General features: G+C 56.9%; 1 protein-coding gene across 4 annotated transcripts in view; it reads left to right on the top strand.

Moving 5' to 3' along the window:
* The first annotated feature begins 470 nt into the window (after nt 1-470).
* HTT (huntingtin) overlaps nt 471-22,189 on the top strand; it is a 358,005-nt gene continuing 336,286 nt past the window's right edge. For all 4 annotated transcript variants that reach the window (XR_009246318.1, XM_058670321.1, XM_058670320.1 and 1 more), the window contains exons 1-2: nt 471-741; nt 20,741-20,824. Coding sequence is in view for 3 of the 4 variants with exons in the window: in XM_058670321.1 (XP_058526304.1) it covers nt 560-741; nt 20,741-20,824 (266 nt within the window). In the remaining variant the exon portion in view is untranslated. The remainder of the gene's footprint in view (nt 742-20,740; nt 20,825-22,189) is intronic.

Genomic DNA, 22,189 nt, shown 5'->3' with positions numbered 1-22,189 from the left:
CCGGCCCCGCCAGCCCCTCGCCCTGCCAGCCCCCCGGCCCCGCCAGCCCCCCGGCCCCGCCAGCCCCTCGCCCTGCCAGCCCCCCGGCCCCGCCAGCCCCCGGCCCCCCGGCCCCCGCCCTGCCAGCCCCCGCACTCCCTGCACTCTCCGGCTCGCCCCGCCCCTCGCCTCTAAGCCCCGCCCCCTCGCTGTCTTCGCCTCATTGAGGAACTGCGTCCTGCGTCGCCACGAGGGGCGAGGCGAGGGGGCGGGGCTGGCCGTCGTCTGGGCCGGCAATAGGCAGAGCTCGCAGCCTCGGGCTGTCAATCCCGCCCGCTACGGCGTGGCCCCGCCCCCGCCGGCGCTGCGCCGTCGGACGCGCTGGGTGCCGCGGGGGCTGCCGGGACGAGCTCAAGATGGCCGAGTGCGTCGGTTCGGCTTCGGGCCCCGACCGACGGCCTCATTCATTGCTCCGCGGCTGAGCGGCCCCGCGTCGCCACGTCGCCACGTCGCCGCGAGCCTGCCCGAGGCCTGTGCGAGGGTGCCGGGGGAGCCCTGCGCGGCGGGGCGAGAGGCCGCCATGGCCACCCTGGAGAAGCTGATGAAGGCCTTCGAGTCCCTCAAGTCGTTCCAGCAGCAGCAGCAGCAGCAGCAGCAGCAGCCGCCGGCCGCGCCTCAGCCGCCGCAGCCGCCGCCGCCCCCGCTGCCCGCCCCGCCGCCACCGCCCGGCCAGGCCCTGGCGGAGGAGCCGCTGCACCGACCGTGAGTGTGCACCCGGGAGGGGACCGCCGCCGAGTGGGGGCGGCGGGTGATGACGGCCGGCGGGGCGGGAGGGTGCGGAGGGTGCGGGAGGGTGCAGGCCGGTGGAGGAGGGTGCGGGAGGGTGCAGGCCGGTGAAGGTGGGTGAAGGAGGGTGCAGGCCGGTGGAGGAGGGTGAAGGAGGGTGCAGGCCGGTGGAGGAGGGTGAAGGAGGGTGCGGGCCGGTGGAGGAGGGTGCGGGAGGGTGCAGGCCGATGAAGGTGGGTGAAGGAGGGTGCAGGCCGGTGGAGGAGGGTGCGGGAGGGTGCAGGCCGGTGGAGGAGGGTGCGGGAGGGTGCAGGCCGGTGAAGGTGGGTGAAGGAGGGTGCAGGCCGGTGGAGGAGGGTGAAGGAGGGTGCAGGCCGGTGGAGGAGGGTGAAGGAGGGTGCGGGCCGGTGGAGGAGGGTGCGGGAGGGTGCAGGCCGATGAAGGTGGGTGAAGGAGGGTGCAGGCTGGTGGAGGAGGGTGCAGGCCGGTGGAGGAGGGTGCGGGAGGGTGCAGGCCGGTGGAGGAGGGTGCGGGAGGGTGCAGGCCGGTGAAGGTGGGTGAAGGAGGGTGCAGGCCGGTGGAGGAGGGTGAAGGAGGGTGCAGGCCGGTGGAGGAGGGTGAAGGAGGGTGCAGGCCGATGAAGGTGGGTGAAGGAGGGTGCGGGCCGGTGGAGGAGGGTGCAGGCCGATGAAGGTGGGTGAAGGAGGGTGCAGGCTGGTGGAGGAGGGTGCAGGCCGGTGGAGGAGGGTGCGGGAGGGTGCCTGTGGGTGAAGGAGGGTACTGGAGGGTGCCTGCGGGTGTGGGAGGGTGCAGGCAGACGGTCCTCTGGGTGGCCTGGGACACGCCACCCTCTACCGCTGTCTCCCCAGCCCTGGCTGAGCCCTGGGAGCGCTCGCACAGGAATGGAAGTGCAGCGGGGACCCTGTGCATGCTGTAATTCACCCTGGGAAGCCAGGGCCCCTCTACTGCTTGCTCCTGGGGGGGTCTTTGGGGAACAGCCTCACTGGCTGGCTGCCCAACGGTTTGTAGTTTTCTTGTTTTCTGGTCTGGTTGTGTGTAAAACGCTAGTTCATCTGGGAGTTTTCAGGGAGGAGCCGCTTAAACTCCATCAACACGCATTCATTTATTTGAAAGTCAGCTACAGGAGAAAGGGGGACAGACGAAGAACTCCTTGAAGGGGTGCAGGGTTCCAAGCACGCGGACCACCCTCTAGCTCTCTCCCAGGCCCCAAGCAGGTAGCTGGATCGGAAGGGGAGCTCCCGGATTTGAACCTGTGCCCCTGTGATGCTGTCGGTGGCTTGGTCCACATGCCACAGCACCGCCCTTCTTGTTTGTTTCTGAGAGTGTTACTAGAAAATCAGGTCTGGGGAGTAATGTTGGTTTGTTTGTGAGAATAAGACAGACATAAATTTTAAACCTCAGCCTGTAGCATCAGCATCGCATGTGGACGCTGGTTCCTGTCCTTGCTGCTCCGCTTCCCATCCAGCTCGAGGACGGCCCAAAGCCTTGGGACCCTGCACCCATGTGGAGACTGGGAAGAAGCTCCTGGCTTCTGACTGGTCCAGCTCAGGCCGTGGTAGCCATTTGAGCAGCAGGCCGTCCTCTCTAAATCTGCTTTCCAAATAAATATAAGTAAGCCTTACATAGATTTGTGTATGAATGGTGAAAACCTTGTGTGTCTGCTTCGAGTGGTTGGTTAGTGTGGTGAGGTAGGCAGCTAGTTCAGGGTCACAGACTTGGAGGCCACTCCCCGCCCTCACCGTCTAGGTGTTCTCTGCACACCTGTGATGCTCACCCGTCACCTGAGAGGGGGCGGTATTGCGTTGTTGTGTAGTCCTCCCCTCAAGAGCCCCGTAAAGGCTCAGGATGAGGAGGGGCTCGCTCTCTTGGTCCTGTGCTTCTGTTGCCCTGGCACTCCTACTCTTGGCCTCCCCAGTACCTCTAAGTACTGAGTACTGAGTACTGAGTACCTCTTGGCCTCCCCAGTACCTCTAAGTACTGAGTACTGAGTACCTCTTGGCCTCCCCAGTACCTCTAAGTACTGAGTACTGAGTACCTCTTGGCCTCCCCAGTACCTCTAAGTACTGAGTACTGAGTACCTCTTGGCCTCCCCAATACCTCTAAGTACTGAGTACTGAGTACCTCTTGGCCTCCCCAGTACCTCTGAGGACAGGTGACCCCTGAGCATGGCCCCTGTGTGTCTGTATTCCTCACCCTCTGTTCACTGCTTGGCAGGACAGTGAAGACAGCAATGCTAAGATGCTTTGTGTTTATAATCTGTGTACTCTGGGGAGTTCCAGGAGAGGTGAGGCCTGGCAGTGATGGAATGTGGGCAGAGAAGCCAGGGAAAGATGAGTGTCTGCAGCTTTGGAAGTGTGTCCAGGTTGTTCACTGTGTGTCTCTTAGGATAACTTGTATTGTTGGGGAAGCTGGGACATAGGTCTTCAGCTTAATGGATAGACTTCAGGGTAATGACCGTCGGGGTCACGATTGATTGGATTATGATCGGCTGGATTGCCATATGGACTTGTGGTTTGCTGTTTCTGATGGGCCTTGTTATCACCAAGCTTGATTAATAAAGACTCCTTAATAACCCTTAGACATGTCTGGCGTGCTCTCGCTCGCACCCCGCAACGTTAGCAGTTCACCTCAGGAAGCATTTTTCAGAATCCTGTTGTGGCTGCCGCTCTGTGCGCCCAGGTGGGGGAGGCCTTGCTGCTCCTGCAGCCTGGTGGAAACACCATCCAGGAGGTGGTGAGGAGGCCTCGCTGCCCCTGTTCTGTGCAGACGCTTGCTCACCGTGAAAAACACGCCTTCTTTTCCTTATGGTGAATTGGCTTAAGAGCGAGGGATTCGGGAGGGTTCCTTTCTGAGCTGGCTTGATAAAGTAGGTGGGTTTTGTTTCATTATTTTAAGGTGATGTGTGATAGCCTGACTTTAAAACCTTCCAGTCTCTTATTTTTGCATCAGTGAGACAGTGGTGAAGTACAGTGAGACAGTGGTGGAGTACAGTGAGACAGTGGTGACACAGTGAGACAGTGGTGACACAGTGAGACAGTGGTGATACAGTGAGACAGTGGTGAAGTACAGTGAGACAGTGGTGACACAGTGAGACAGTGGTGACACAGTGAGACAGTGGTGAAGTACAGTGAGACAGTGGTGATACAGTGAGACAGTGGTGACACAGTGAGACAGTGGTGGAGGACAGTGAGACAGTGGTGAAGTACAGTGAGACAGTGGTGACACAGTGAGACAGTGGTGGAGTACAGTGAGACAGTGGTGACACAGTGAGACAGTGGTGACACAGTGAGACAGTGGTGAAGTACAGTGAGACAGTGGTGACACAGTGAGACAGTGGTGACACAGTGAGACAGTGGTGACACAGTGAGACAGTGGTGAAGTACAGTGAGACAGTGGTGACACAGTGAGACAGTGGTGACACAGTGAGACAGTGGTGACACAGTGAGACAGTGGTGAAGTACAGTGAGACAGTGGTGACACAGTGAGACAGTGGTGACACAGTGAGACAGTGGTGACACAGTGAGACAGTGGTGACACAGTGAGACAGTGGTGAAGTACAGTGAGACAGTGGTGACACAGTGAGACAGTGGTGACACAGTGAGACAGTGGTGGAGTACAGTGAGACAGTGGTGACACAGTGAGACAGTGGTGACACAGTGAGACAGTGGTGACACAGTGAGACAGTGGTGGAGTACAGTGAGACAGTGGTGACACAGTGAGACAGTGGTGACACAGTGAGACAGTGGTGACACAGTGAGACAGTGCTGGGAGTGCGTGCTGCTCCCTCCCGCCTCCCTCCTGAGCGCTTAGCTCTGTCCCCAGGAACCAGCACTTTAGGTTTGTTTCCTCAGAAACTCTTCAGGTAGAATCCAGCCATGTATTAGGATATTTTCTTTTCTAAGATTTTATGCATTTGGAAGAGAGAGATGGCAAGACAGACACCTGGCTTCCACGTACAGGTCCATCCCTCACCGGGCCGTGTGGGCCGGGGTCGGCCCGCGTCCATCCCTCACCGGGCCGTGTGGGCCGGGGTCAGCCCGGGTCCATCCCTCACAGGGCCGTGTGGGCCGGGGTCGGGCCGGGTCCATCCCTCACAGGGCTATGTGGGCTGGGGTCAGCCCGGGTGCAGCTGGGGGCGAGGAGCTGCTCTGGGGCCTGAGCACTTAGTCTTGCACTGCTTGCTTTCTTTCTTTTTTATTAAAGATTTATTCATTTTATTATAGCCAGATATACAGAGAGGAGGAGACACAGAGAGGAAGATCTTCCATCCTATAATTCACTCCCCAAGTGAGCCGCAACGGCCGGTGCTGTGCCGATTTGAAGCTGGGAACCTGGAACCTCTTCCGGGTCTCCCACATGCATGCGGGGTCCCAAAGCACTGGGCCGTCCTCGACTGCTTTCCCAGGCCACAAGCAGGGAGCTGGATGGGAAGTGGAGCTGCCAGGATTAGAACCGGCGCCCATATGGGATCCCGGGGCGTTCAAGGCGAGGACTTTAGCCGCTAGGCCACGCCGCCGGGCCCTTGCACTGCTTTCTGTGCTGCATTAGCAGGGAGCTGGCCTCCAGCTGGTGCTCGTGGGGGACGCTGGCTTTAGGTGCTCTGCCGGACTCTGGCCCCTAAGATAGATTCTAAATGATTGAAGAGTGGAGGTGGTTGAGGCCCATTCATCGTTAGGCTGTGACGTTCCCGTGAAGTGCGTATCAGATTTGTATTTGCTATGGAGGAAGCAGCTGCCTGTCCGGCTCAACCATGGTTGACTTTGTGGCACTCGGTGTTTGGGCATCCCGTACTTGAGGGCCTGGGACTGCACCCTGCTGCCCTGCTTCCCGTGGGCACCCACGGAGGACAGAGCCACAGTGGTTGAGTAGGCGACGCCTGGTGGAATTCCCAGTTGCTGGCTCTGTTCTTGCATTGCGGGTGTTTGGAAAGTGACCCAGCCTCCGGGGGAACTCTGGGTCATTCAGCCTGTCAAGTAGGTGAGTAAGAGTGAAGAAAAGCCTGCTCGGAAGTTAAGGTGTTTGTTGCCATTGCCATGCTTCAGCTGGAAAGTCCTGCCAGCCCACCGTGGAGGCACTGTCCTGTCTTTATGGTTTTGTCTTGCTGTCTGGGATGGTGGTGCTGCAGCCGTGTGTGGCAGTGTCTGAGTGCCTGCCCTCTGCTCCATACGTGGCATGCTTACGTGTCTGTGTGTGTGTGTGTGTGTGTGCACATGTGCCGGGGGCTGCAGTCGGAGAGAGCCTGCGTGCTCGAGGGTGTGTGTGTGTGTGTGTGTGTGTGCACATGTGCCGAGGGCTGCAGTCGGAGAGAGCCTGCGTGCTCGAGGGTGTGTGTGTGTGTGCACATGTGCCGGGGGCTGCAGTCGGAGAGAGCCTGCGTGCTCGAGGGTGTGTGTGTGTGTGCACATGTGCCGAGGGCTGCAGTCGGAGAGAGCCTGCATGCTTAGGGGTGTGTGTGTGTGTGTGTGTGTGTGTCCGTCAGCTGCTGCCCCCCGGCTGTATAAGCAAGAGGCTGGAGTGTGGGAACTCTGGGAAGGGAAGTGAGTATCCCGTAGAGCAGCTTCAGCCTCAGTTCCACAGGCCTCCGTGTGCGGGCGGCACACTTTATGACACAAGTTCAGTTTTGCTGAGGTCCTGTTTGTTTGTCTTGGCTGATAGCTGAAGGGTGTCATACCTGAGAAACCATTGCTTTATCCAAGTTCAAGAAGATTTACTCCTGTTTGTTTTTTTTAAAGATTGACTTATTTTTATTGGAAAGGCAGATCAGATTTACAGAGAAGGAGGGCGAGATCAGCCTTCGGTCCACTGACTCACTCCCCAAGTGCCCACAGTGGCCGGAACTGCGCCGATCCAATGCCAGGAACCAGGAACCTCTTCCGGGTCTCCCACGCGGGTGCAGGGTCCTAAAGCTCTGGGCCGTCCTCGACTGCTTTCCCAGGCCACAAGCAGGGAGCTGGATGGGAAGTGGAGCTGCCAGGATTAGAACTGGCGCCCATATGGGATCCCGGGGTGTTCAAGGCGAGGACTTTAGCCGCTAGGCCACGGCGCCGGGCCCCTCTACAGGGTCTTAAAGTTGTCTGACACAGTGCATGACAGTGTGTGGCTGGTTGTACTTCAGGCTTGGTGGGCCAGAGCTCTGTGGGCCCCGTGGCTCTGCCCTGTGCTGCGGGAAACCTGAATTCCAAGCCATTTCCACAGTCCTGATGTGGTCTTTGATTCTGGGGCAGGGTAGTAAATGTGTGTTTGAAAAAGTAAAATTGGGCCCAGTACTGTAGCCCAGTGGCTGGGGACCTCACCTTCCACGTGCCGTGATCCCATGTGGGCCCTGATTCTAATCCTGGAATCCTCACTTCCCATCCAACTCCCTGCCTGTGGCCTGGGAAAGCAGTCCAGGATGGCTCAGAGCCTTGGGACCCTGTACCCGCGCAGGAGACCTGGAAGCCCCTGGCTCCTAGCTTTGGATTGGCTCAGCTCTGGCCGTTGTGACCACTTAGGGAGTGAATCAGCGGATGAAAGATCTTCCTCTCTCTTTTCTCCTCTCTGAGTATCTGACTTTCCAATAAAAATAAATAAATCTTTAAACAATTAATAAAGTACAATCGTTCTTTAGCTTGTGACCTGCCCAAAAACAGGCAGGCCGCTGTTTGACACACTCAGCTTAAAATATGCTAAAGGCTTGCTTGCTTTTTAGCATTTTCAAGGCTTGCTTTGTAATGAAGAGTGAGTGGTAGAGACAGGTGTGTGTAGGCACCTCCCCTTCGCACAGACCTCCCACAAACCCTCACACCCACACACACCTGCGTACGCACCTCCCCACACCCCACGAACCCTCACACCCACACACACCTGCGTACACACCTCCCCACACCCCACGAACCCTCGGACCCGCACACACCTGCGTACACACCTCCCCACAACCCACAAACCCTCGGACCCGCACACACACCTGCATACGCACCTCCCCACACCCCACGAACCCTCACACCCACACACACCTGCGTACACACCTCCCCACACCCCACGAACCCTCACACCCACACATACCTGCGTACACACCTCCCCACACCCCACGAACCCTCGGACCCGCGCACACACCTGCATACGCACCTCCGCTCTGCACAGAGCTCCCAAATACCCACCCATGCCCGCACAGACACACACACACCTGCACGCACTCACACACACCTCCCAATCCCCACAACCCCCACATGCCCACCCACACCGCCACCCATACCCATGCCCTGACACACACCTGCACACATACATACATACACCCACACACCTTCCCACACCCCACGCCCACCTACACACACACACACATTCGCCACACTCACCCACATACACATCCAGACACATACACACACCCCACCCACCCATACCCACACTCTCCCACTCCCAGACACACCCATACACTTGTACACACACACACCCCACACCCATACCCACACAGGCATATCTGCACACCCCCCCACATATCACACTCACACCCACACACCCACATCCGCCTCTTCGTCCATAGGTTTACTCCCCAAGAGGCCGTAATGGTTGTGGCTGAGCCACTAAAAGCTGGGTGCCTGCACATGCCCTGCTAGCGCATGGCAGGAACTAAAGAACTGCCAGCTGCCTCTTGTCCCCTCAGGTTGCTGGACCCGAAGCAGTGGCCTCACCTGCTGTGTCGCTGTGCTTCCCTGGGTAGACTGGGTTAAGCTGCCGCCTGCAGCGCTGGTAACGCATTTGAGGGCTGATGAGGTGCTAACTGCTCTGCCTCCTTTCCAGCTTCCTGCCCGTGGACTCAGCTGCCATGTGGGAGACCTGAAAGAAGCTCCTGGCTTGTCCGGGAAAGCCGGGTTACACATGGAGCAGCTGAGCCTCACGCTGGTGCCTGTAAGGGATGCTTCTGTGGCTGGCAGTGGCTGACCTGACGTGCCACAGCGTCAGCTGGGCACTGAGGGCACTGAGGGCAGGTCCCCTGCCACTGTCAGCCTCTGCACCAGCACTCCCGCTGCACTTGTCTGAATTCCATGTTTGTAATCTGAAAGGGAGAGGAGAGGAGACAGATCTTCCCTCTGCTTCACTCCCCAGATGGCCACCATGGCCAGAGCTGGGCTGGTCGAAGCCGGGAGCCAGGAGCTTCCTCTGGGTTTCTCCTGTGGGTGCAGGGCCCAAGGCCTGGGGCCGACCTCCACTGCTTTCCCAGGCCATTAGCAGGGAGCTGGATGGGAAGTGGAGCATCTGGGACATGAACTGGCGCCGGTAGGGAGTGCCCGTGCCCCCAGTGGAGCATTAGCCTGGTCTGCGACAGCACCAGCCCTTAAGTTCCATTTTGTACAAGAACTTTCTGAAGTGTTTGTGTTTGCGTGTTCACGGGTAGCTTCTGGTGCCAGCTTCCTGTCCTGGGGCCACTGAGCATTTGTGTAGCTGAGAAGTAGGTGCTAATTCCAGGGGAGCCCGAGGGCCATGCCGAGAGCTCCTGTCTCTGCAGGAGGAATCTGGGAAGGCTCCCGGTCGCCAGGGTGGCAGCACAAAGCCTGTGGTCGTCAGCACTGTGGGAACAGCCTGGGGGCCGGGCTGAGCCTGGCACGTGCAACAGGAAAAAGCTGGCACCAGGGCAGGGCTTGGCGCTGTTTTTGTTTTTTCGGCCAAAAGCCGTTTAGATGGTTACAGCCTCACTCACTGGTCTGAAGGTCGGCCTGCTGTAGCTGTATTGAACGCACGGGCAGTGGCCTTGGCAGGACTAGGCCTTACAGAACCCATGGTGGGGACATCACTTGTCCCTGCGCCACAGCACATGACAGGGGTGCCTCAGGTGCTGTGTGGAGGAAGAGGGGTCCGCCCAGGCGGAGGGAACTGGAAGTGGGAGTACTTTCCTGATTACAGGACTGGGGAAGCGGGGAGCCAGAGGCTGAAGCAAAATGAAGGGCAGAAAAGGGAGAGGAGGGTGGGGCGTGCAAGGGGTTGTCGGGCCAGTGGCTTCTGGATTTAGTTGTTGCTCTGCAATGTTGGGCTGTGAGGATCAGAGGAACCACTGAACCACGGCTGGCAGGAGTGTGGTGGGCCACTGTAGGAACCACTGAACCACGGCTGGCAGGAGTGTGGTGGGCCACTGTAGGAACCACTGAACCACGGCTGGCAGGAGTGTGGTGGGCCACTGTAGGAACCAGACCTCTGCTTCTGGTTCTTGTTCTTCTTCTCAAAGAGTTAATTATTTATTTGAAAGGAGAAATGGAGACAGAGAGAAAGGTGCAGAGAGTCTTCAGTCCTCTGTGTCACTCGTGGCTGCACAGGTTGCTTGGCCAGGCCCGCACCAGTAGCTTGGAACTCCGGGTCTCACATGGGTGGCAGGGCCCAGATACTTGGGTCGTCTTTTTGTTGCCTTCCCAGACATGTCAGCAGGCAGCTGCATCGGAAGCGGAGCAGCTGGGAGAGGGCCTGGGAGCGGAAGCGGGGCTCTGATGGAGGATGGCAGTGCAGGGGGTGGAGCTGAACTCGCCGCACTACAGTGTAGGCTCCTGCTGCTGTGTGGGCGCCGCTTGCACTGAGAATCGAGTATGCAGGGTGCGCACACACGCCTTCATGTGGCTCGTACCTGCCCTGACCAGGCACCTGCGTGCCGTGCTGCGATCCGGGGGACTGGGTGAACGGCTGCTGGGAGAAGCAACGAGCCGCAGCTGCTGGCAGCACGTTGAGGAGCCTGAGCGTGTGAGGCTGGGGTGTGAGGTTCAGCCCTGAAGGCTCTGTCGTGTTGAGGTTTAGGAATAGAGAATGGGTGAATGGTTGCCAGGGGCTAGGGCCGGGGGTGGAGTCCCAGTGCCAGGGGAGGGGGATGGTTGGGGTGGACGTGGGGGACACACAGACCTACGTCTGTGACAAAGTTGTGTGATGTTAACACACACAGCTGTGCAAAGGTAGAGTGGAACGCGCAGTGACGTGTGACGGGACGGGACAAGGCCTGGTGTGGCGTATGTGGCAGCAGTGTGCAGTGTTGCGGGTGGTTGTTTCTGGGGGTCTGGGTCACTCAGCCCTGGGACTGTGTCCCTTCTCTGGGTCTGCGAGGTGACTGGCGGCGTGCCAAGTGTTTGGCCCCGCTGCCGCGAGGGTGTGCCTCCATGGCGTCACTTTGCATTGCACAGTTGGAGAGTTCGCAGTGTCTTCCCGGGCTGTGTGGAGAGAATGCAAGCAGTCAGTGCCCTCTCTCTGCCTCAGCCCCGTCGGCCCCGACTTGCCTATGCCCTGCGGTCAGTCCCTTCCTGGCGCTTGCATGAGCGGCTCTGGGGACTCATTGCTGAACAGCGTGGAGTAGTTCTAGAATTGCACTTCTGTACTCAGTGATGTCCCTCATAGAAAAGGCTGCATTTTAATGGCAGCTCTTTTTCAACTGATCTGAAAAGCAGGGATTGAGGAGCTGAGTGTGGGAGGAAGAAAGAGAAGCAAGCAAGAAAGAAGGAGAAAACGTTGGAACCCTCGCATCCACTGGTTCCCTCCTTGAGCACCTGCATGGCGTGGCGGCAGTGACGAAGCGGGCGCCGTCTCCCGCATGACTCGGCAGCCCCAGCCCCAGGGCCTGTTGGCGAGAGCCCGGATGAGGGGTGTGAACTGGCACCGGGCCCGTCCTAGGCACGTGGCCCTTGCCTGTGGTACATGCTATTAGTAATTGCCCGGTTTAAAAATTAAGATTTACTTATTTATTTGAAAGGCAAAGTTACAGAAAGAGATGATAGAGAATATTCCATTTGCTGGTTCACTTCCTGTAGGTGTGCAATGGTTGGAGCTGGGTGAGGCAGAAGCCAGGAGCCATCCTCCCAGGCCTCCCCTGGGGTGGCAAGGGTTTGGGCATTCTGCCCAGGCCTCCCCTGGGGTGGCAGGTTGGGTACGGGCCATCTTCTGTTTTCTCAGGCACGTTAGGAGGGATCAGGAGTAGAGCAGCTGGGATTTGAACGGGTGTCAGTGTGGGAGCTGGTGGCACAGGTGACGTGGTTCGTTCTGTTCACTGTTCACTTCCCTTCCTACCACAAGAACAATATCTGGAGTCCCCAGGTCACTCTGAGCCCCACATGTGTACTTACTGAGTGAGTACTTGGAATTGTATCTGTATTTTATTGAAATACTTTTTACCCTTTCTACTTTGGTTTTTCAAAATGTTTCCTTTGCTGTTCTTTGTCCTGTGTCAGCCTTGGGGTGCAGACTGGAAGCTCTCCCTGTTGCCACTCCAGGCCTACAGATATGCAGTTGGGTGCTCACAGCTGGTGCCAGCAGCGCCTTGGGCTGCACAGTGGCTGCTCCCACTTCCTGTGGATGCGTGCCCTACGTGGCCTTGCCATGCACGGGGATGCCACCTGGAGCTCTGGTCCTGCCTGACCCAGCCCTGACTACTGTGAGTGGTAGGGTGTAAATTGGCAGATGAAAGGGTGTGTGTTTAACTCTGTTTTTGAAATAAATCAGTAAATTTTTAAGATGTACTTAGGAAAGATTTGTTACTGCTCTCCAGTCAGGGAGTAGAGTGTTGGCAGCAACTCAGTCACTGCTCCCCCATCCATGGTCACTGCTCCCCCCAGCCCCAGTCACTGATCCCCAATCCATGGTCACTGCTCCCCCATCCATGGTCACTGTTTCCCCCAGCCCCGGTCACTGCTCCCCCATCCATGGTCACTGCTCCCCCATCCATGGTCACTGCTCCCCCATTCATGGTCACTGCTCCCCCATTCATGGTCACTGTTTCCCCACCCATGGTCACTGCTCCCCCATCCATGGTCACTGCTCCCCCATCCATGGTCACTGTTTCCCCATCCATGGTCACTGCTCCCCCATCCATGGTCACTGCTCCCCCATCCATGGTCACTGTTTCCCCCAGCCCCGGTCACTGCTCCCCCATCCATGGTCACTGCTCCCCCATTCATGGTCACTGTTTCCCCCATCCATGGTCACTGCTCCCGACAGCCCCGGTCACTGCTCCCCCATCCATGGTCACTGCTCCCCCCAGCCCCGGTCACTGCTCCCCCATCCATGGTCACTGCTCCCCCATCCAAGGTCACTGCTCCCGACAACCCCAGTCTTGCTCTCCACTCAGCCCTGAAGTTTCTAGAATTTTACAGAAATTGTTCACTTTGCTGTTTAATTTTACCATATCTTTTTTTTTTTTTTAACTTTATTTGAAAGGCTGAGTGAGAGACACCTTCTCTCTACTGGTTCACTGAGCACCAACAACAACTGGGGCTGGGCAAGACTGAAGCCAGGAGCCAGGCGCTCCATCCTGGTCTCCCGGGTGTGTGGCAGGGACCCAGGCCACCAGCTGCTGCCTCCCAGGGACCTTTTCAGGAGACTGGATGGGAAGTGGGCTAGCTGTGACATACAGCAGGCACTCTGCTGTGGTTAACCACTGCACCGCCACACCTGTTCCTAGACAGAGTGGCAGTTCGTGACATTTCTGTTGTGTTTCTTGCTGCGTTTTCCTCGCCCTGAGGTGATGGGCTGTTCAGGGTGCCGCTGGGGGTGTGCAGGCTCGTATCCCTGCTGCCCTGAGGCCTGACGTGGGATGGTGCCTCATGTCCGTGTAGGTGTGTCCTCTCCTCACAGTCCCGCCACTCTGGGGCGTCTGCTGCAGCTGTCTGCTGTTGGCTGGGACAGGAGCCGTGTGAAGTAGCTGCTACGGCCGTACTGTTGCTGTACTGATTTCACACTTATACACTGCATCTAAAGATGTTGTGGTCCACCATAACTGATTTTCCAGTCCTCCTTAAAAGCTTCCTTCTATCTACTGATGTATGTTGGTGTCCAGTGTTCTTTGTGGTCATTGTATCATTCACTGTTGAGGGCATTGCAGGATGTTACTGCTTAAATGACCCTGGAATTTGATAGAAGTATGTGTGTGAGTGGTGTGAGCTTCCAGCAGCGTGGTCGGACTCAGTGCTTAGGGCCCTGGCCACAGCCACCGCTGCCATGTGGTGAGCGAGTCCTGGGCTTTTGGGTGGCCAGCACACCAACTGGCTCTGGACTCCTCCCTCTGGCCACCTGGTGTTGAGCTCTGGAGTCTTGGGAATGTGGAATTGCTGCCTAGGGACGTCCAGGGATAAGGCCACTGTGTGTCTTGGTGAGGAATAAATCCTGAGGGACTCCCAACAACAAAGACACTGTACTTGCAGATAAACAAGGGGACCGAGGCTGATGGTTTGGAGGGGAAAATATGGGTCACATTGATTCACCAGCCTACATGTGAGTCCTGAGTATGGCTTGTTATCATGGAACATTGCTGACCACCACATACCATCCATGCGAAAGCTAGGGCTGCGGACTTGTCCAGCAGGGCTAGAGTCTAATACCTGACCAAATGTCGGAACAGGGGACATGTCACATTAGGCAGGGCCATGACACTAACCAGCACGCAAGAAAACCAGGTCCGGGGGTAGATTCTGTGGGAGATGTTTGGGCCCAACCCTGTGGAAATGTAAGTCCTGCTGGTTAGCTTGAAAGTTGGGGTGGAGATGAGCTGAGCCAGATGTGATGGAACCTGCCATCACTCACTGGTACAAGAGTACCCGTGGTACACAGGTGTACACGGATACAGGGACTGAGAACAGTCTGGACAGGTCCAGGCTGCAGCACCCACATGTGCATCCTAAAACGTTCTGGACCGCAACGTTCACCAGCTCATATAAAGGCCAAGATGGAGGGGCAGGCTAAGCCGGACAAGGGCCTAGCACCCCTGGCATGTGTGAGATCTGGGTCTGGGAGTGGGCCAAGTGGGGGAGTGTGGGAAACTCCCCTAGTGGGTCATAACTCCCGCTGGTGATTACATGGTCCAGGCCTTGGGGTTGGGCAAGCTGGGCAAAGTAGCTCCAACTGTTGGCTAATGTGTGGGTTGGTTTTGGAAGGGGATGGACCGGGCAGGACCCAGAAAACTTTAACTTACTGGCAAGAGCAGAAACCAGGTTGGAGCACAGGTCATGCCGGGCTAGGCTGTTAGTTTGCATGAACCAGGGATGGGAGCAGACTGAGCAGGGCCAGGTTCCAGCACCTGCCAGTGAGAATCAGGGCTGGGGACAGGCCAAGTAGGGCAGGCTACAGCATCTAAGGCAAAGACCAAGACAAGTGATGGACTATGCTAAGATGGGTCAGAGCAGCCACTGGCATGTACAGGATCTGTTGCTGGGAACACGCCTGATTGGGGAACTTAAGGGCACACTGGCTGGGTTGTGGTTCCCATTGATGAATGTGGAGACTGGAGTGGGAGGGAGTTGTGTTCTGGTTTGGATATGGCTGCAGTGTCCCTTGGCACAAGTGTGGACTGCGGCTAGGTGCACTGGATTGGGCTAGACTCCAGCAACAGCTGGTGCTCTGGAGGACCAGGGTAGGTGTTGGACGGGCTAGGCTAGGTCTCTGCCCCTACTGAGCCATGTGTGAGCTGTGTGTGGGGGTGGACCAGGCTTGGCTGGGCTGAAACATCCAACAGTAAGAACCAGAATGGGTTGAAGGCCAGTGAGGAAAGACCACTGTTCCTGCTAGGAGAGGAGGTGAACTAAGCAGGGCTGGCCCCTGGACTCACTGGTGTACATAAGATCTGGCAGTGGGAGAGGTTTTGATGGAGGAGCTTGGGAAACTCCTCTGTCGGGACAGTCCCTGCAGGTCAGTGTGAGAACCAAGAAAGGGAGCAGCCCTGTTCAGGCCAGGCTATGGTACCTACCAGCATGCATTTGACATAGTTCAGGGGTGAACCAGGCAGGGTCAGTTCACATCACCCTCTAGCGAATCCAAACACTAGAATAGAGTGTGGGTTGGGTCGGGTTCGGTCGCATTAGGGCTAGGACTGGGTGCTGGCTGAGCTTGGGTAGGCTGTAGCCCCCAGCAGTATGAGCTGGAATTGGGGTGGGCCGGCTTGGCCAGGCTACAGCACTCACTGGCAAATGCTGAGGCGAGGCAGGCCATTCCAGACTGAGCCGCAGCACCTAACCAGCACACATGAGACCTGGGGGAAGGAGGCGAAGCTGATATGGGGGCTGCATGGGGCTTCCCTGTGGGACCATCATTCCCACTAGAGAGCGTGAGTTGAGATGGGGCAGACCAGACTGGGCAGGGTTATAACACCTGTGGGCCTCATGTGAGCTGGATCAGGGAAAAGCCAAGCTGGGTTGATGGGTCCTACTGATGCAAGCATGAATTAGAGTGGCTGTGGGTTGGTTGGGCTTTGCCGCAGCATCAGCTGGCAGAGGCTGGCATTGGGGGCTAATTCTGTCAAGTTAAACTGCAGAACCACCTGGGGAGTACATGATCCGGGAGTGGGAGTGGGCCCAGTAGGGAAATATTGGGCACCTCCCTCTTGGGTTGCCACTCCCACTGGTGAGCATGAGAACCAGGACTGGGGCAGGCATGGCTGGACAGAATGGCACCCACTGGCACGTGTGTGGGCTGGATAGTGGGGTTGGTTGGGTTGAACTACACGGGAACCAGGACAGGGGGCCGGCCTGGTGGGGGTTATTGCAGGTTGCTCTGACTAGGCTGCAGCTCCCACTGGTTTGCGTGAGGGCCAAGGGTGTGGTGGGCAGGATCAGGCTGGACTGCAACACCCATTGGTTCATGTGGAAGACAGGGCACCAGCATGTGCATAAGCTGATTGGGGCGACAGACTGTTCCGGACCCTCTACTGGCATGAACACACAAGAATCTGGTCTGGGATCGCCTTAGACAAAGTTTCTTTGGGGATCCCTCCAACAGAACCCCAACCATGAAGAGAAGTGCAGGTTCCATGGTCTGACCATAGAGTGCATGTGTCAAAGCTGAGCCTCCTCAGAAGCTGACAGAGCAGTGGACAGCATATCCAGGTGCACATGGAGGATATGGTGGGCCATCGAACCTGCAGAGGACACCTGGCACCACCACAGAGGACAGAGGACAGAACAACTACCCCAGCCAAGTGTTGGCAGTGAGTATCTGGGCGTACGGAGACTCTAAGGTGGCCTAAGTCAGCCAGTGGATGCTGGAGAGATTGCATCATGCTTGGAATGGCGAGACTGGCAGCAGTTCAGAACTGCTGAACTGTCACAACCACTTGAACAGTGCCCTTGGAACATGCTTTATCTCCCCACTTCCCCCAGATACAGGAAAAAAAAAAAGAATTTGGAAGCAAACAACAAAAACAGTAGTGTGTGTGTGTGTGTGTGTGTGTGTGTGTGTGTGTGTGTGTATACCCAGCAAGAAAATACAGAATAATTCGGAATGAGTTGGGCCTGATGCAATGGTTCAGTGATTAAATCCTCGTCCTTCATGCACCGGGTTCCCATATGGGCAATGGTTCGTGTCCCGGTTGCTCCACTTCCCATCCAACTCCCTGCCTGTGGCCTGGGAAAGCAGTCCAGGATGGTTCAAAGCCTTGGGACCCTGCACCCACGTGGGAGACCCGGAAGAAACTCCTGGCTTCAGAACAGCTCAGTTCCGGCCGATGCGACCAATGGGGAGTGAACCAGTAGACAGAAGGTTTTCCTCTCTGTCTCTTCTTCTCTCTGTAAATCTTACTCTCCAACAAAAATAAACAAAGCTTTAAAAAAATAAAAATAAACAAAATAATTTTGAATGAGTTGGTTTCTAATCCTTACTTAACACATCCTTCTGAAAATCCTACTTGTGCAAGGACATGCTGAGAACAGAGTGCCCGGTGAAGTCAGGCTGCTGCTGCTGAGGCCTCTGAAGTGCCAGGTCCCTGCCTGGCCACCCTGGCCCTTCCTCGGCACGGCACGTTGCCCTGGCCTCGGTCTGCTGACTTAGAGTGAGAGGTGTGTTTGAGGAGCAGCAGTGAGGTGAGCCAAGGGGTGGCTGTTTGCAGAATTCTTCTGACTTCAGCCTGGAATCACGCTTTTTTCATGCACTTGTTTTTTCTTTGAAAGAAAGGGAGAGACAGCAACAGAGAGAGAGAGAAAGAGAGAACTTCTGCCCACTGGTTCATTCCCCAGAACTGTGCCAAGCTGAACCTGGGAGCCAGGGCTCTCATCTGGGTGTCCACCTGTGTCCTGGGACCCAAGCACTTGGACCGTTTTGTTGCTTTTCCCCACGGTGTTAACAGGGAGCTGGCTGGGAAGTGGAACAGATTGGACTTGAACTGGCACCACGCGCACTTCCAGCTTCACAGATGGTGGCTTTACCCCGTCTGCCAGCGTGCTGGCCCTGTATAATCTTTTTTCAAAGATGTATTTAGTGTTTTAAAATTTGTGTTTTAGAGGCAGATTTACAGAGAGGAGAGAATGATTTTCCATTTGCTGGTTCACTCACCAGATAATTGTAGTGGCTGGAACTGAGCCCAACTGAAGCCAGGCGCTTCCTCTGGGTGTTCCACATGGGTGCAGGGCCACCTGTTGCTGCGTTCCCAGGACCTTAGCAGGTCCCTGGATCACAAGTGGGCAAGTGGGTTGTGTAGACGGAGCCACTGGTGGCTTTGCTCTCTCCTGCGGGATCTGGGGTTGTTGAAGCGGGCCTGGGCACTCCTCCCCGGGTTTCGGTCCCTTGGACGGTTGGGGAGGGGGAAGGGAAAGGCCCCTTGCTGATGTGTTGTGTTGGTGGACCTGGGGTCTCACGCACGCGCTCAGGTCCCACATGGGAGGAGGAGTAATGTGCCAGGCCAGCACATGTGCTAGAGGACAGGGTCTGGGGACCTGTGTGTGTGCTTGGGTCCCTGGTGGGTGAGCAGAGCCCAGGCTAGCCTGCCACCCCACTAGAAGCCTGGGCTGGGGAACCCATGCACTCCTGGCTTCAGAACAGGGGACTGTGGGTTGGTCAGGGAAGGGGTGTTGGGGACTGAGGGGTATGTGGTAGCTGAGGAATGACTTTGGGGAACTTTGCACCGACAAGGCCACTGTACTTGCAGGTAAGCAAGGAGGCTGAGACCGAGCGATTTGGAGGGGGAAGCTGGAGGACCTTTCTGGGTCAGGTGGATGCCTTGCCCGTGTGAGAGCTGAGCTGGACTGCAGCCTACCTGTCAGGACTAGATCACAGTACCTGCCAGTGAGTGTTGGAACAGGGGACAGGTAACATTAGGCTGGGCCACGACACTAACCAGCACACTGGAGAACCAGGTCTAGGGGCAGATTTTGTTGGGGTTGTGTGGGCTCAGCCCTGTAGGATTGCTGTATCTGCTGGTTTGCTCAAGAGCTGGGGGTGGTGATGGGCTGAGTTAGGCATGACCGTGGAACCCTAAGACACTCATGGGAACTGGGGTTGGGAACAGGCTGCAACACTCATAGGTGCACCCAAGAACTGGGTGTGGGGCGGGCTGGGCTGCGTCATACACCAGCTCACAAAGGCTGAGACAGAAGGGGCAGATTATGAAGGGTTAGGGCCTAACACCGCTGGCACGCTTGAGGTCCAGAGCTGAGAGTGGGCCTGCTGAGGGAACTTGGGCAACTCCCCTGGTGGGCTGTAACTCCTGCTGGTGAGCATATGAGTCAGGGCTGGGTGTGGGTCAGGCTGGGCAAGGCTGCTCCGTTTGTCAGCAGGTATGTGGGCTGGACCAAGGAGCAGACTGGGCAGGGCCAGGCCAATGGGTAACACACTGGCATCTGCAGGAGCCAGGGTGGGGTGCAGGCTATCCTGGGCTGAGTTAGGCTATCATGTCTACTGGTTTGTGTGAAAGCCAGGGATGGGGGCAGGCTGAGCATGGCTAGGCTACAGTACCCACCAGTAAGAGCTGGGACTGGGGATAGGCCAGGTCAGCCTGCAGCATCAAGAGCAAAGATCAAGATGGGGCTTAGGCCAAGCCAGGCTGGGTTGGACAACCACCGGCACAGGCAAGATCCACCACTGAGAGCGGGCCTGACTGGAGAGCAAGGGACTGTTCTGGCTGGGTTACGGTTCCTCTGGCGAGTGTGAGTGCTGTAATGGGGCACTGATCTGGGCTGGACTGGGTCTGGGGTGTGCCACTTTGGGATAGCATTCATAATCCACTGGTGCTCGTGAGAGCCAGAGTGGGTGTAGGATAGGCTAGCCTAGGTCTTGACACCCACTGAACCACGTGAGAGCCAGGTTTGGGGGTGGGCTGTATCACTCAACAGCAAGAACTGGAATGGGTTGCGGGCTGGTTGGGAAAGGCCAGGACCTGCCTGGACAGGAGGTGGGCCAACTCAGGCCAATTGGTTACTGTGTTGGGCCCCCATCCTCTTTTGATCCCTGGAAATGATCAGTAATTTTGCATTTTTGAATTGTTTGTTCTGGAACACGGTGACGAAGCTGTCCAGTGGGTTTGAGTGTGGCTTACTCCCCACACACAGTGAAGTCTCTGAGCAGCTTTCCCATCCTCTCTGTGGTCTGGGCTTGCCTCCCGCCCTTGGAGGGAAGCGAGGCACAAGTGCCGGGGCTGTGAGGTGGTGCAGTCATCCACACACGGCTAGGTCGCTGTCTCAGAGCTGTCTGAGGGAGGGGGGCCCTGCAGCCTTCAGCTCGGAGGCCATGTGGCCAGGAAGAAAGGATGAGCTTTGGTGGATGGTGTGAGGCTGCCGTGTGAATTCTCTGAGAGACCTTCCAGCCTCTTTAAATGTGCACTTTCAGGGACCTGAGGAAGGCGCAGGTATCTGTGGGCTTGTTCTGTTTTGACTTCTTCAGTAGTAAAATTCCCTAAAAGAACTCGGGGTCTGGTTCAGGGTCAGGTCAGCGCTCTGCTTTGGGGCTCTCCTCCTCAACTTGGGTGGAGCTGAGCTGGGGGACTTGCAGCTGTACCAGGGCGGGTGGGGGAGGACGGTGACTGGGTGGAGCTGAGCTGGGGGACTTGCAGCTGTACCTGGGTGGGTGGGGGAGGAGCTCCTCCCTAGCGCCGACATCAGCCGGGTGTGCGGTGGCCAGGTCTGCTGAGCCTGAGCTGAGCTCCTGGCCGCCTCCTTCCTGGCCCCACGCCCCGCTGGCCAAGGTACACCGACTCATGACATTTACAAATAAACACTCAGGGTAATTCAGAGTGTGTTCATTTTTTCTTTCTTCTTTTTGTTCTTAGAAAGAAAGAACTTTCAGCTACCAAGAAGGACCGCGTGAACCACTGTCTGACGATATGTGAAAACATACTGGTACAGTCTCTCAGGTAATTGCACTCTGAACTTTCTAGGGGAAACAAAAACTTTATTTTCAATCTCGGGGGCTTGAATATTTTCGTGTGTCCACAGTTAACATTTGTAGAAATCGTTTAGAGTCAGGACTTTGCTGCGTGTTTCTGGCTCTGTGTCGGTGGTTGATGAACTGGAAAGCCCAGAGCTCGTGTTCCCAGGAGAAGCGGTGCAGCTTGCAAACACCCGAAGCACTTCTCTGTGGGTTAGAGTTGGACTTGTGCGCAGCTGTGGTGTGTGTGTGTTGTTAGCGGTGTGTGTAGCTCCTGCTCTAACACTCATCCGGGGTCAGTGTCTGTCCTTACGGGAGGACACTGCTGCCCTCCAGCTGCCTGCTGAGCTGGACCCTGGGGACTGCAGTGTGGGCCCCTCCCCCCGCGGGACACCTGCTCAGACGCCTGCATTGAGTTCCCGCCTCTTGACTGGGCCCGACCTTGGCCGTCAGGGAGCTGGCAGGGGGAGGTTCTTTCTGTGTTGTGTGGGAATGCTCTCCTCTCCCCTGCCTGTGTCTCTCCTTGTTAAAAATCGTCCTTCCTTTGAGAAGTGTGATCTGCCGCAGCCATTGAATAGCATGAGGTGGTCTGTTTTATCATCTTCCCTACTTGCTGCTTCTCTGGTGGTTTGCCTGGTGGCCAGCAGTGCCGAGACCTGCTTAGCCAGGCGTGCTGGGTGGCAGTGGGGTCGGAGGCCGTCGGCTGGAGGTGGCCCGCTGGGGTGGCCGGCGTGCTGGGTGGCAGTGGGGTCGGAGGCCGTCGGCTGGAGGTGGCCCGCTGGGGTGGCCGGCGTGCTGGGTGGCAGTGGGGTCGGAGGCTGTCGGCTGGAGGTGGCTGGCTCTCCTTGCCTGTTCCCACTGCGGTGACCAGCAGCTCCTTCTTTTGGAACTGTTTGCTAATTCTTCTAATTTTAACTGTCTTTATGACCATTGCTCCTCATAGCCGAAGATGGAAATATATATTTTTATTTTTATTTTTTTACTTTTGAAAGATTTATTTTTATTGGACAGTCAGATATACAAAATAGGGGGAGTGACAGAGAGGGGAAGATCTTCTGTCTGTTGATTGACTCCTAAAGCGGCTGTAATGGCTGGAGCTGAGCTGATCCTGAGCCAGGAGCCAGGAGCCTCTTCCGGGTCTCCCACGTGGGTGCAGGGTCCCAAGGCTTTGGGCCGTCCTCCACTGCTTTCCCAGGCCACAGGCAGGGAGCTGGATGGGCAGCAGAGCAGCTGGGACACGAACTGGTGCCCCTGTGGGATCCTGGCGCATGCAAGGCGAGGACTTTAGCCACTAAGCTCCATGCTGGACCCCAGGATAATAATCTTAATGTTTAGTGTTGATCACAGTTTG

This window comes from Ochotona princeps, chromosome 11 (assembly GCF_030435755.1).
Source record: "Ochotona princeps isolate mOchPri1 chromosome 11, mOchPri1.hap1, whole genome shotgun sequence".
Taxonomy (NCBI): domain Eukaryota; kingdom Metazoa; phylum Chordata; class Mammalia; order Lagomorpha; family Ochotonidae; genus Ochotona; species Ochotona princeps.
This window is presented reverse-complemented; position numbering and strand designations above follow the sequence as displayed.